This window comes from Somniosus microcephalus, chromosome 7, assembly GCF_052327205.1.
Source record: "Somniosus microcephalus isolate GS21.2 chromosome 7, FLI_Smic_1.0, whole genome shotgun sequence".
Lineage (NCBI taxonomy): Eukaryota > Metazoa > Chordata > Chondrichthyes > Squaliformes > Somniosidae > Somniosus > Somniosus microcephalus.
In genome coordinates this window covers 93,323,093-93,338,101 of record NC_140993.1, presented here as the reverse complement: position 1 = coordinate 93,338,101, position 15,009 = coordinate 93,323,093, and the positions used below count along the sequence as shown (strand labels likewise).

The 15,009-nt window shown below is 43.6% G+C and overlaps 1 protein-coding gene across 7 annotated transcripts in view; it reads left to right on the top strand.

Moving 5' to 3' along the window:
• LOC147114800 (RNA-binding Raly-like protein) overlaps positions 1-15,009 on the top strand; it is an 859,876-nt gene that overhangs the window by 366,739 nt on the left and 478,128 nt on the right. Inside the window, exon 1 of one of the 7 annotated variants that reach the window (XM_085992755.1) lies at positions 5,176-5,580. The exons of 5 other annotated variants lie outside the window; for them this stretch is intronic. In XM_085992755.1, the coding sequence (XP_085848881.1) occupies positions 5,544-5,580 (37 nt within the window). In that variant the 5' untranslated portion in view covers positions 5,176-5,543. Of the gene's footprint in view, positions 1-5,175; positions 5,581-15,009 lie in introns of those variants that run through there. One more of the 7 variants, XM_085992757.1, reaches the window with a different exon arrangement.

Here is a 15,009-nt window from a genome sequence, read left to right as displayed (position 1 = left end):
GAAGCATGCTGGTCCAAATCCAAACGTTCGGGTTTCAAGAGTTGATCCATTGTGTTGAAAATTAAGTCAATAAAATTGATGTGCCTCAATAAATCCGAGACTCGATGTTAGCGAAACAAAACAAGGCTTTTATTGACTTAGAAGGTAACACACAGGAGAGAGGTATCTTCCATCCAGAGCTCTGCCGTACTGGATGTGCTGCAGGCTGGGCCAGCTTACATAGGGGCTAGGTATGGGCAGAGCCCTACACATAGTACAATACAATGGGCCAGGTATGGGCGGAGCCCTACACATAGTACAATACAATGGGCCAGGTATGGGCGGAGCCCTACACATAGTACAATACAATGGTGAGGAAACGGAACAGAGGTAAGGGAAATGAAACTGAAACCAACCACAGTCACAGGCAGTGATGAATGGAATATTTCATCACATGCCACACTCGGTCAAATGCTGCCTTGATGTCTAGGGCAGTCACTCTCACCTCACCTCCGGAATTCAGCTCCTTTGTCCATGTTTGGACCAAGGTTGTAATGAGGTCGGGAGCCGAGTGGTCTTGGCGGAACCCAAACTGGGCATCAGTGAGCAGGTTATTGGTGAGTAAGTGCCGCTTGATAGCAGTGTTGATGACACCTGCCATCACTTTTCTGATGATTGAGAGTAGACTGATGGGGCGGCAATTGGTCAGATTGGATTTGTCCTGCTTTATGTGGACAGGGCATACCTGGGCAGTTTTCCACACTGTCGGATAGATGCCAGTGTTGTTTGTAGCTGTACTGGAACAGCTTGGCTAGAGGCGCGGCTAGTTCTGGAGCACAAGTCTTCAGCATGACAGCCGGGATGTTGTCGGGGCCTTTGCTGTATCCAGTAGTGCGCTCAGTTGTTTCTTGATATCACGTGGAGTGAATCAAATTGGCTGAAGACTGGCTTCTGTGATGGTGGGGACCTCAGGAGTAGGCCGATATGGATCATCTACTTGGCACTTCTGGCTGAAGATGGTTGCAAACGCTTCAGCCTTACCCTTTGCACAAACGTGCTGGGCTCCGTTGATTGTGGGATATGATCCGTTGATTGTGGGATCGCTTAGCCCTGTCTATAGCATGCTGCTTCCGCTTTTTAGCATGCATATCGTCCTGTGTTGCAGCTTCCCCAGGTTGGCACCTCATTTTTAGGTACGCCTGGTGCTGCTCCTGGCATGCTCTTCTACACTCTTTATTGAACCAGGGTTGGTCCCCTGGCTTGATGGTAATGGTAGAGTGAGGGCTATGCCACGCCATGAGGTTACAGATTGTGGTGGAATACTATTCTGCTGCTGCTGATGGCCCACAGTGCCTCATGGATGCCCAGTTTTGAGCTGCTAGATCTGTTCTGAATCTATCCCATTTAGCATGGTGGTAGTGTCACACAACATGATGGAGGGTTTCCTCAATGTGAAGACGGAACTTCGTCTCCACAATGACTGTGCAGTGGTCACTGCTACCAATACTGTCATGGACAGATGCATCTGCGACAGGTAGATTGGTGAGGATGAGATCAAGTAGGTTTTTCCCCTCGTGTTGGTTCTCTCACCACCTGTCGCAGGCCTAGACTGGCAGCTATGTCCTTCAGGACTCGGCCAGCTCGGTCAGTCACTCTTGGTGATGGACATTGAAGTCCCCCACCCAGAATACATTCTGTGCCCTTGGTACTCTCAGTGCTTCTTCCAAGTGGTGTTCAACATGGAGGAGTACTGATTCATCAGCTGAGGGAGGGTGGTAGGTGGTAATCAGCAGGAGGTTTCCTTGCCCTTGCTTGACCTGAAGCCATGAGACTTCATGGGTTCCGGATTCAATGTTGAGGACTCCCAGGGCCACGCCTTCCTGACTGTATACCACTATGCCACCCCTCCTGGTGGGTCTATCCTGCCTGTGGGACAGGACAAACCCAGGGATGGTGATGGAGGAGTTTGGGACATTGGCTGAAAGGTATGATTCTGTGAGTATGACTTTGTCAGGCTGTTGCTTGACTAGTCTGTGGGACAGCTCTCCCAATTTTGGCACAAGTCCCCAGATGTTGGTGAGGAGGACTTTGCATGGTCGACTGGGCTGGGTGTGCCGTTGCCGTGTCCGTAGTCGTGTCCGTAGCCATTGCCGAGGGCGATGCCGGGTGGTCCGTCCAGTTTCATTCTTATTATTGTGTTTCGTAGCAGTTTGTTACAACTGAGTGACTTGCTAGGCCATTTCAGAGGGCAGTTAAGAGTCAACCACATTGCTTTGGGTCTGGAGTCACATATAGGCCAGACTAGGTAAGAACGGCAGATTTCCTTCCCTAAAGGACATTAGTGAACCAGATGAGTCTTTACAACAATCTGATAGTTTCATGATTACCATTACTGATACTAGCTTTTTATTCCAGATTTATTTAATTAACTGATATTAAATTCCTCATCTGCCATGGTGGGATTTGAACTCACGTCATTAGTCCAGGGAAGAAAGACAAAACAAGACAAGACAAACTGACTGACGACCTTTTATGTCCACCTGAGAGGGCAGACGGGGCCTCGATTTTACATCTCATCCAATCAAATATACACTTGATCAAATATACACATACAAAAAAATATACAATTCATTCATAATTGGAATAAAACAATGTAAAAATTGTTGGACAGGTACTTGAGGATGATGAAGAAGAACTTACAGGGTTACGGACAAGAAGTGGGGGTGGGGGACTAAGCACAACTGCTCTTACAAAGAACCAGCTCAGACTCAATGAGCTGAATGGCCTCCTTCTGTGCTGTAAGTTTCTATGATTCTATTACTTTTCTACATTAACATATTTATACATTTTTATGAAATATCTACATTATAAATGGGAAAAAATTTCAGGGCTATGGGGAAAGAGCAGGGGAGTGGGAGTAATTGGATAGCTCTACCAAAGCGTTGGCACAGGCACGATGGGCCAAATGGCCCCCTTCTGTGCTATATCATTCTATGATCTTATATTAGATTCTACTAGTTTATCTAACTATATTATGTTCATAATTAAATCAATGTGAAATTTTGCCCCCACATTCTGCAATATTATTTTTTCTGCCTCAGTGAGATCCATGCTCCATGCACTATCCCTGATTTGAGACAGAACACTGATAAATTATTCCCCATCCCTGAAAAGGTTGCTTTGTAACCAGCTACTTGGAGGTTTACAAGAGTGCCATAGATCAACTTCTCCAATTTTTGTTCACTTACCCTGTGGGGGTAACTAGTCACTTTCACTCAGCGCTTCATTTCCAATGGTTTAGCTGAGACCAGAGGCTTGCCATAAAAGCACCTCTCTTACACTTCCATGATATCCCTGCAGCCATACTGTTGGGCCACACACGTCATATAATATTGCAAAATCAATCATCTTGCATTACGGTGGAAGCCATCTCCCTACGTATGATGTGGACCTATACCTGGTACCTTGTGAATTTTCCATTTATTGGCACAGATATCTTGCATGGTTTAGAATCTTGTTGTGATTGGTTAAACATTGGTGCAAGTGGAAATCTATACTAGAAAGTAGCTTCAGTCTGTAAAGCTCACAAGTTTGTGAAGCCAATAACTTAGGCTACAGCCCTGTAGCCACCACTGCTCGGAAAAATAAACAGATTTCAATATTTCCCCCTCATCACCCCACTCCACCCATCCACCCATATATATATACACACACACACACACACACAAAGAATGTAAAGACGTATACCCACTTTCAATGCAAGACAGATCATAAATAGCTCCCACCCCTGCAGGCTGAGTGCCCTAACAGGGAACATGGTGATGCCTTGCAAACGCACCTCCCCCCCCCCAGAATCTTGTGGCAAGCAGCAATCATCCAGTTAGGTTGCCAACACTCCAGGAGGATTGGCCTGGAATCTCCAGGAATTGAAAATTAATCTCCAAGACACTGCTGCGAGCAACCCTAGAGAAAATCATAGGGGCATTAAAAAAGATTGTGTTTCTTTTATTTTCTTTGAACACTTCCATTTATTAGTTACTAGCTGGGGGAGCCCGGCTTTGCCAGGGCTATTTTGGGCCGGGCGGTTTAAATTGAGTCCCAGGCTTTGGGGCCTGTCTGTCTGTCCCTGTGTGAATCTGCTGCTGGGCAACATTTTAAATCGAGTCCCAGGCTTTTGGGCCCTGTCTGTGTCCCTCTCTCAATCTGCTGCCGGGCAACATTTCTACCTTTTAATACCTTGAAAGATGAAAGTGAAAGTACTTATAAAACGTTTTTGGTAAATCTTATGTTATTTTTAAAAGAGATGCTAACTTTTTCAAAGCTGGATGATCAAAGTAGTTTGAGCTGGAAGCAGTGAAACAATGGCTGCCACATCCCTGAGATGAAAACAATTAGTCCCGCCCACACACACACACCGATTGGCCAACCATCAGGGGACCGTACTGTAGGATTGGTCAATCGTGACAGCACAGGATTGGTCAAACCTTGACGTCAGTCAATCAATGCTAAGTAGCAGATAATGAGTTTAATTTTGAAGGTTTTTTGCATAAGGCGCGAACAATTTTCATCCGACCACAAAGTAAATATGCTTACGACCGTCCCGGAACCGTAAGCTTTCTTCGGAGGTAACGCGCGCGTAGGTAGGCTCTATAACTTTTGAGCGCATAGCCGGACAGACGCACACCCGAGGACAGACAGACAGAAAGACAGACAGATAGACAGACAGACAGAACGACTCGTTTATATATATAGATAAAAATATTGGAGATGGGGAAAACAGGCTGTTTGACTGACAGTCAAGCATCAAGCAATTGGGTAATTTAGAGTCTTTTCGCTTTCCAATCGGCGTGGGAAGGCGGTGTGCCGCGAGGATGGATGTGTCGGGCGACCAATGGCGGGAGCGTGGGGGTGGGTCATGTGATGAAACCTCCAGGAATACATTCAACCAGAGTTGGCAACACTACATCCAGTGAATGCCAGCTTTGATGGCTGTATGTAGGAGGAGAAAGTGAAACATTCTGTTCATGTGCTCCTTGCTGGGCCTTTGGAAATGAGCCTGAAAGGAATCAGTTCAGGTCACATTGGCTAGAGTTAACTTGCATGTAAAATATAACACATCACCTGATTCCGAATGCACTAACCCCTGTTAACACCGCCAGCTGCACGCTCAGTAATATTGCTCAGCTATTGTATGAAGTAATGAACTATTCTGAAAAATCACTTAGAATGTGAGAAAAGCAGTTCCAAAAAATGTTTAGCATGGAAATTCTAGTTTAAGATCTTGTGAAATGTGAGATTCGACCTTTGTTTTATTTATTCCTTCGAGAGCATTTTTACTTGAAACAGAATTCGGCAGAACATATCTCTTTCGCATCCATTGCAGAGTGGAGCCTCTTACTCCCCTGTTATATCATGTAAATGGTATCATCCTGGCTGCTGCTGTTAGATCACTGGTTACTTTCTGTCGGTGAGTAGAACAACTGCCTCCCTGAAAAGAAGGAGAAGCCTTTTCATTCATTGTCTTTGAGTGTGATTACTACAGAAGAAACCTGGACCCGTTTAGAATGAGTATGGTTAAAGGCAAACGCCGGAACCAGAGATGTAAGTATTGTTCCTGCAACGGCAACTCGATTAAGGAAATTGACCGGTTTACTGAAGTAAATAGCCCTGTTGCCCAACGTTTGTTTAAAATCAAATTTGGACAAATCAAGAATTGAGACAAATATGCAAGTAAATAAAGTAATCTGCAGGGAATGCAATTTAGTGGCAGTTAGAGGTCAGCTTATTAAATAGAGGTGGCCATTCATTTTATTGGTTTTATTCACCGGATGAAACTGCACAGAAGTATTCGTCAGAACTTTAAATCGCTTGCCGAAAGGAAACTTGCTTTCTTCACATGTTTAGTGATTAAAACATTAGTGTCATAAGAGTATGTTGTCATTGTGACTTGCTGTCAGAGTTTCATATTGTATTCTCGCAAATCGTTAGGAAAAAGAGCTGGGAGTTTTATTTTTAAGGTAAATATTGCAACAGAGAGGTCATTTAAAAATGAATGGAACCTGATATTGGAGTATAGAAGGTGCTTTAGAAAATCGTCAATGGTCAAGGAAGTCCAAGAAAAGGGAGGAAACATGAAGATTATTTGACATCGAATAACAGATAACTGACGAATATAGGAGCAGTTTTCTGTTAAGAAACACTTCGACTGCGATCCCTCAAACTCCATTTACTTCAGGGAGATGAAAACAATCCGACTTGAAGTTCAATCAGTTTAAAATTATACTGAAATGAAATTTACCCAGCAAGGATTTATTTTGCTGCTGAGATAAATAAAGAAGTTGATGCATCGCCTCTGGGGCAAATCAGGCAGTTTTCACACCATGATACAAATTGCCCTGGGAAAAAAAACCCAGCAGCTGTGCCATCAGTCTATTGAATGAGACAGCAGGGTGACAATATTCAGAGCATAATTCATACATTACTATGGGGAGAGAAAACGTTGTGGTAACTTTCGTGGAAAGGCACCTAATCTTTAGGCAGTGGGAAAGAAAAAAATAACTGCATAGTGTCAGGTGCTTCTAATGCAATTGATTACAAACAAACATAACATAGATGAAATATTTGACATGGGGGTGAAAAGCCATTATTTAAGCTGTGGTACAGCAGACTTAAGTAATGCAACGTGTAAACATGTCCTCTGTATTTCATGTGCTCATCTGTCTATATTGTACATAAGTTATATGATGTGCCTCTGCTTAACATTGCAAACATGCATTATTTCTTGGTTTTATAGAAGCAGAAGCATCCCATCCTGACAAAACACTTACCGTTTTGGTAGCGGTCTGTCTCTCTTGAAGATAATTGTTTCTTATTCACCATTGGCATTTATATTTCTGGGTTGATTAAGGATTAATATGTTGCAATACCTGTGGGGTTATACACAAAGATTATTCTAAAATCAAGAACCCAGAAATGTCTGATCCATCTGTATTCTTTATGTGTACATTATTTTTGAGTTTTAAAATGTGATTTAATGATTGCTCCCAGATCTTACTTTAAAATGATGAGTGATAACTGTTGCGATGAAGTTTGGGAAGTTTCAGAATCTAATCCTGTGTCTGTTCTGGAATGATAGAATGCCATGTTCCAAACATATCTTGTCCGAGTGTAGATTAAGTAGTTAATTAATTGCACTGTCCGTTGGCTTCTTTTTCCATTTACAAATAACACTTCTGAGCCATGTAAGCCAAATTGGAAGGAAAATAAACAAAATGTATTAGAATTGAAGCAAAAAAGAACGTTGAAAAATAAATGATCTTGGAATGTGTGTTGGCGCGCGCGTGTTGGGGGGATGGGTCCAAAATGATGTGGTCATGAACAGATCAAGATCTAGTTATTATTGAGGTTGAGATGGGTTAACAATTTGGTTAAAACAGCAAACAGATACATTTCATGCAAATGCATGAACATTACATTGCATTACATGTATTGCACAGTGGAATTCAAACCCCACCATGTTTTGTTGAGGGAAGGGGCCATTCATTTATTTTGTCTTGAAAGTAAATACCATCAATGTAAACATTCAGAACTGGTGTCACTGTAACAGTATATTTTAAAAATGAGTTAGTTGCATGGTAAATCAGGGATAAAATAACGTTTATAACTGTAACTTGAAAGGATGTGGATTTTAAACTTGTTTATGGCAGGTTGCCAATCACATCGTGCATTAGTAGAAAATAGAACAGAATGTTTGACCTCCATAACTGCAACAACAATATAGAAAAAATTCTCTTTCTATTGGTTAAGTATGGCCCATTATATTGCAATCTATTATTAACCTTTTGAGGGCTATGAATGTACTTTTGTATCAGACTGAAAGTATTCCAGTATTATAATGTTTAGTTTTTTCGATGAATACTGCAAACAACTATTTCATGACCATATACTTAATTTTCATTTCAGCACAGCATTTTTACAGAATGTTTGTAATGGATGTCTGGACATCGGATTCTGTTAAATCATGGCTGATCTGCACCTCAACTCCATTTACCCACCTTTGATCCATAACTCTTGATATCTTTGCCTAATAAATATGTCAATCTTGGTCTTGAAAATTTCAATTGACCCAGCATCCACAACCTTTTTAGGGGAGTGAGTTACAGATTTCCAGTAACTTTTGTGTGGAGGAAGTGCTTCCTGATTTCACTCCTGAATGGCCTAGCTCTAATTGTAAGATTTTGCCCCGTGTTTCTCTATTCCCAACCAGAGGAAATCGTTTTTCTGTATCTACCCTAGCAAATCCCATTATCATTTTAAACAACTCAATTAGATCACCCCTCAACAGTCTAAATTTAAGGGAATATAATCAGTTTATGCAATGCGTCTTCATAACTTAACCCTTTAAGACCTGATATTATTCTGGTGAATCTGTGCTGTACCTCCTCCAAGGCCAGTATATCCTTGATGAGGTGCGGTGCCCAAAACTGAATGCATTAGACTAGATGGTGTCTGACCAAGGCTCTGCACAACTGACTAATCACTTCCTCGCCCTTGTATTCCAGCCCACTTGAGCTAAAGGTCACCATTCCATTAGCCTTTTTAAATAAATGCTAGATCACAGGTACAAAAGGTAATGTACCTGGATACCCAAATCCATTTGCCTCTCCACAATTCCTAGTCTCTCATCATTAAGAAAATATTCCTATTTGTCTTTCTTGGATCCAAAGTGTATGAACTCACATTTCCCCACATTGAATTCCATCTGCCACACCCCATTCACTTAATCTGCCTATGTCACTTTGAAACGTCCTGCTCCCATCTACACAATTTACTGTGCCTCCTTAGTGTCATCTATTTATGGGTACGGTAGCATAGTGGTTATGTTACTGCACTAGTCATGACATGAGTTAAAATCCCATCACAGCAGCTGGGGACTTTAAATTCAGTTAATTAAATAAATCTGGAATAAAAAGCTAGTGTCGGTCTTGGTGACCATGAAACTACCGAATTGTCGTAAAACCCCATCTGGTTCACTAATGTCCTTTAGGGAAGGAAATCTGCCGCCCTTATCTGGTCTGGCCTACATGTGACTCCAGACCCACAGCAATGTGGTTGACTCTTAACTGCCCTCTGAAATGGCCGAGCAAGCCACTCAGCTATACCAAACTGCTACGAAAAACAGTAATAAGAATAAAACAGGACAGACCACCCAGCATCGAACTAGGCACTGGCTTCAGTCACAACAAAGGCACAGCCAGCCCAGTCGATCCTGCAAAGTCCTCCTCACTAACATCTGGGGATGTGTGTCAAAATTAAGAGAGTTGTCCCACAGACGAGTCAAGCAACAGCCTGACAGTCATACTCACAGAATCATACCTTTCAGTCAACATCCCAGACTCCTCCATCACCATCCCTGGTTATGTCCTGTCCCACCGGCAGGACAGACCCACCAGGGGTGGTGGCACAGTGGTATACAGCCTGGAGGGAGTGGCCCTGGGAGTCCTCAACATTGACTCCGGACCCCATGAAGTCTCATGACTTCAGGTCAAGCATGGGGCAAGGAAACCTGTAGAGATTAGATTATCTCTGGTCTTTCAGATAATTAAGATCGACTGCAAACCAATATGGTGAGAATATTGTGTTTAATCAGAGTTTAAGACGGAATATAACACATTAGTTATACAGCAAAAACACACAACCGTGATAAGCAACTGGTACTGTTCCTGATTGGACAGACAGCTGGCGTGCGTGAACAGTTCTCCAGCTTACGGCCTTTTTCCTCTCACCTAGAACCTCCAAGAATGGGTCCACTCCCAGAAGAGTGTTAGATCAGCCCCACTTTTGTATGGCTCTCCCCTCCACCGTTTGTGCTAAGGGCTTTTCAGGTCTTTCTCTTATACCTTTTTTTAGGGGTGGGCCTGATGTAAAATAGTGACAAGACCATTTAACCTGTAAGGGCTCTTCCTAAACCTATCCCAATGTCCAATGGCATGTCGAGTTCTTTGTCTTAACTATCAGATGAAAGCCCTCACCTAAAGGGGTCTCGTGTTCTTTTTTCCAATTTGTCTTTCCTGTTTATACATCCTGAACACTCCTCCATTGGAATTTGTCTTATCTCTCTTGTCCCTATCCTCCCTGATAAAACCAGCCTTGTACCCTCTTAATCAGGGGCTCATGTTAGAGCTGTCTGCTCAGCCCATTGTAATCCAAACTATCTCCCCTTAAACTAACAGACTATCCTACCCTGAGATGATACATTAGCCCCCATAAATTCCTTCTATTCTATGTCCTTATACTTAATTAACTTCTACAAAGCTTCGCAAGCAGTTTTGATAAGCGAACTCCAGTTCCTACCTTAGCATTGTAACATGGTTATTAGTAATGATAGAAGAAACGTAGGCGTTGAGCCTTAGTTGGTCAAATTAGAGATACATAAATAAAGTTGAAGTCCTAACTTACACAGCAGATAGCTAGCCTGGAAATAAGGTCATATATGATGGTCACGCTGCAGAATGTTATAACGTCCACAGGGAACCAAAACACAAGCAGATGCTAAGCATCTATCTAGTTATTCTAATACTAGTCTCAAGAGACTTTTTGTCTCAAGTTCTAATACAGTCATGTAAACAGTCTTATTCATGTCACAATTTCATTCGCATAACCCCGTATATTTTGGATACCCTAATTTCTAACAAGCCTCCTGCTGATTACCACCTACTGCCTTCCATAAGCTGATAAATCAGTACTCCATGTTGAACACCACTTGGAAGAACACTGAGAGTAGCAAGGACACAGAATGTACTCTGGATGGGGGACTTCAATGTCCATCTCCAAGAGTGGCTTGGTCGCACCACTACTGACTGGAGCTGGCCAAGTCCTGAAGGACATAGCCGCCAAACTGGGCCTGCGGCAGGTGGTGAGAGAACCAACACAAGGGAAAAACCTACTTGACATCATCCTCACCAATCTACCTGTCGCAGATGCATCTGTTCATGACAGTATTGGTAGGGGTGATCACCGCACAGTCCTTGTGGAGACGAAGTTCTGTCTTCACACTGAGGACACCATCTATCATGTTGTGTGGCACTACCACCATGCTAAATGTGATAGGTTTAGAACAGATATAGCAGCTCAAAACTGGGCACCCATGAGGCACTGTGGGCCATCAGCAGCAGCAGAATTATATTCCACCACAATCTGTAACCTCATGGCCCGGCATATCCCTCACTCTACCATTACCATCAAGCCAGGGGACCAACCCTGGTTCAATGAGGAGTGTAGAAGAGCATACCAGGAGCAGCACCAGGCGTAATTAAAAGTGAGCTACCAACCTGGGGAAGATGAAACACAGGACTACATGCATGCTAAACAGCAGAAGCAGCATGCTATAGACAGAGCTAAGCGATTCCCACAACCAACGAATCAGATTACAGCTCTGCAGTCCTGCCACATCCAGTCGTGAATGGTGGTGGACCAGTAAACAACTACCAGGAGGAGGAGGCTCAATGAATATCCCCATCCTCAGTGATGACAGAGCCCAGCACACAAGTGTAAAAGACAAGGCTGAAGTGTTTGCAACCAACTTCAGCCAGAAGTGCCAAGTGGATGATCTATCTCAGCCTCCTCCTGAGGTCCCCATCATCACAGAAGCCAGTCTTCAGCCAATTTGATTCACTCAACGTGATATCAAGAAATGGCTGAGCGCACTGGATGCAGCAAAGGCTATGGGCCCCGACAACATCCCGGCTGTCGTGCTGAAGACTTGTGCTCCAGAACTATCCACGCTTCTAGCCAAGCTGTTCCAGTACAGCTACAATACTGTCATCTACCCGACAATGCGGAAAACTGCCCAGGTATGCCCTGTCCACAAAAAGCAGGACAAATTCAATCCGGCCAATTACCGCCCCATCAATCTACTCTCAATCATCAGCAAAGTGATGGAAGGTGTCATCGACAGTGCTATCAAGTGGCACTTACTTACCAATAACTTGCTCACTGATGCCCAGTTTGGGTTCCACCAGGAACACTTGGCTCCAGACCTCTTTACAGCCTTGGTCCAAACATACACAAAAGAGCTGAATCCCAGAGCTGAGGTAAGAGTGGCACCAAGGAGCCCGAGTAAAACTGAAGTCAATGGGAATCGGGAAAAATCTCCACTGGCTGGAGTCATACCTGGCACAAAGGAAGATGGTTGTGCTTTTTGGAGGCCAATCATCTCAGCCCCAAGATATCATTGCAGGTGTTCCTCAGGGCAGTGTCCTAGGCCCAACCATTTTCAGCTGCTTCATCGATGACCTTCCCTCCATCATAAGTTCAGAAGTGGGGATGTTCGCTGATGATTGCACAGTGTTCAGTTCCATTCACAACTCCTCAGATAATGAAGTAGTCCATGCCCGCATCCAGCAAGACCTGGATGACATTCAGGCTGGTGCTGATAATTGCCAAGTAACATTGGTGCCACACAAATGCCAGGCAATGACTATCTTCAACAAAAGAGGGTCTAACCATCGCCCATTGACATTCAACTGCATTACCATCACCAAATCCCCCACCATCAACATCCTGGGGGTCAGCATTGACCAGAAACTTAACTGGACCAGCCACATAAATACTGTGGCTACAAGAGCAGGTCAGAGGCTGGGTATTCTGCGGCGAGTGTCCCACCTCCTGACTCCCCAAAGCCTTTCCACCATCTACAAAGCACAAGTAATGAGTGTGATGGAATACTCTCCACTTGCCTGGATGAGTGCAGCTTCAACAACATTCAAGAAGCTCGACACAATCGACACACTGGCACCCCAACCACTACCTTCAACATTCACTTCCTCCACCACTGGCGTACCGTGGCTGCAGTGTGTACTATCTACAAGATGCACTGCCGCAACTCGCTAAGGCTTCTTCGACAGCACCTCCAAAACTGTGACCTCTACCACCTAGAAGGACAAGGGCAGCAGGCACATGGGAACACCACCACCTCCATGTCACACACCATCCTGACTTGGAATTATATTGCTGTTCCTTCATCATCACTGGGTCAAAATCCTAGAACTCCCTCCCTAACAACACCTCACCCCACGGACTGCAGCGGTTCAAGAAGGTGGCTCAGCACCACTTTCTAAAGGGCTATTAGGGATGAACAATAAATGCTGACCTTGCCAGTGACACCCACATCCCAGGAACATATTTTTTTTAATCTGCATTGTTTGGATCCGAAACATGCTGCATGGTCTTCGGTTCAATCTCTGGTTTGTACTGAGTTAACTAATCTCAGACAGCATGATATGACTTAAAAATTAAGCCAAAATCCAACATTATGCCCCAAGGATTTTGTAACTAAAGAAATAGCTATAACTGCTAAAGATAATTAAGAGATTTATAACGCTGCGCATTTTTGGGGGGCTCGGCACAATTGCTGTCACGATAAAAGTCTTCAGTTGCTTGAAAGAGTTTTGGCAATTTTATTTAGACTAATGAGGTATATTGACAAAGGCATTGACCCTGTTGCTATGATCAGAGGTTCTGGACTTGGAGGAAATATGGTTTATTTATAGTCATAACAAAGATGAGTTTGTCAATTCCTCATCAAGTGCCACCCAGTGAAAAGTCACTAGTTTTGAACCAGTCTTGCTGATTTGGTTCATTGAGGACAGTCTGCTCATTGATTCCCATTTAATGTATGCTCAAATGAGTGTCTCCTTCTCCCATGTAACACGTAGGGTGGATTTTACCTCCCTGCTGGGAATGTGGCCTAGCAGGAGCGGCAGCTGGCATGTCCAGCCAATTTTAATAGCCAGGCCTCATTAACATGCTGCTGCTGCCTTCCTGACCAAAGTAACTGTTAAGACGGCAGCTAGCCGCTGTCTAGCTATTAAAATCAAGTGGCAGGAGGCCATTGGCAGTGACCAGGAGGAACAGTCCCCAGCACTAATGTAAGCGATCGGGAAGGTGTCAGGGGATCATCGCAGTCGAGGGAGGGGGAGGGAAGCCCAGGGCAGGGTGAGCCCAAGGATTCCTTGTGGCGCCCAGAGGAGCACTTCTGCTCCTCGTGGCTCACAAGTAATCTTTTAAAAAGAAAAAATTACAATAACTTGCCTTGCTGGTCCTTTTCCGGCCCTGGATCCACTTCCCAACAGCTTTTTCATGTCAAATTTGCACTGGGACCCCCAATGATGTTATCGGAGCCTGATCTGCATTTTTAAACAAGAACCTCCACTGGCTTCGGGTGGGTGTCCTTGGTGCCTGCAATTTAAAATTGCTGTTGGCACGATGCCAGCGGCTAAGTCTCCCACTCCATTTTAGCTGGTCCCCTGCCTTGCATCCACTGAACAGAGGAAGTAAACCCCCCACCCCAACATATGTAAATGGTGCAATTACCATTCAGCATTTCTTTCCATCTGGATTTTCAATAGGTACATTTAACCACAGAAGATTCAATAATGTAAAGTCTTGGGATAAAAATTGTAACTGCCAATAACTTGAAAAAGAAATGTAAGGCAGAGACTTGGTGCACCAACATGAGTTGTGTGCACAGTTTCACCAGCTATAACTTTTTGATACTGGTCAAGTGTTTGGGGATGCTGCACAATAAACTTCTAATGGGTTACTCCACAATGGAAGAAAAATTGAGTAGGTCAACTTCAGCTTTATTTAGCATTGCCCTGTGGCCACCTCAGAGTAAAAACAAATTGACATTGTAACCTAGGATACAAGATTTAGCATTGCTTATGCCAGCCCAAAATGTTCATGTAAAATGGGGCCCATTGTTGCTGCATATTAGATCCTGCAACTTTTGAGCATGCCATTTATTTTTATGGGTTTTTAAACACATTTTAGGTGGAAAGGCAGAATGGTACAAATGGTTGCAGTACCACATAGGGAGCAGGAATTATTTTAAAATAAAATTTAAATGGCCTTAGCAACCGTCAGGGCCATAGCAAAATAAACAATATTTCTGAATGCTACTATGTTCTTACCACCAGTGAGAGGCTTTTGCTCAGTTTTGCACGCAAAATAGTAGGAAATGTATATTTT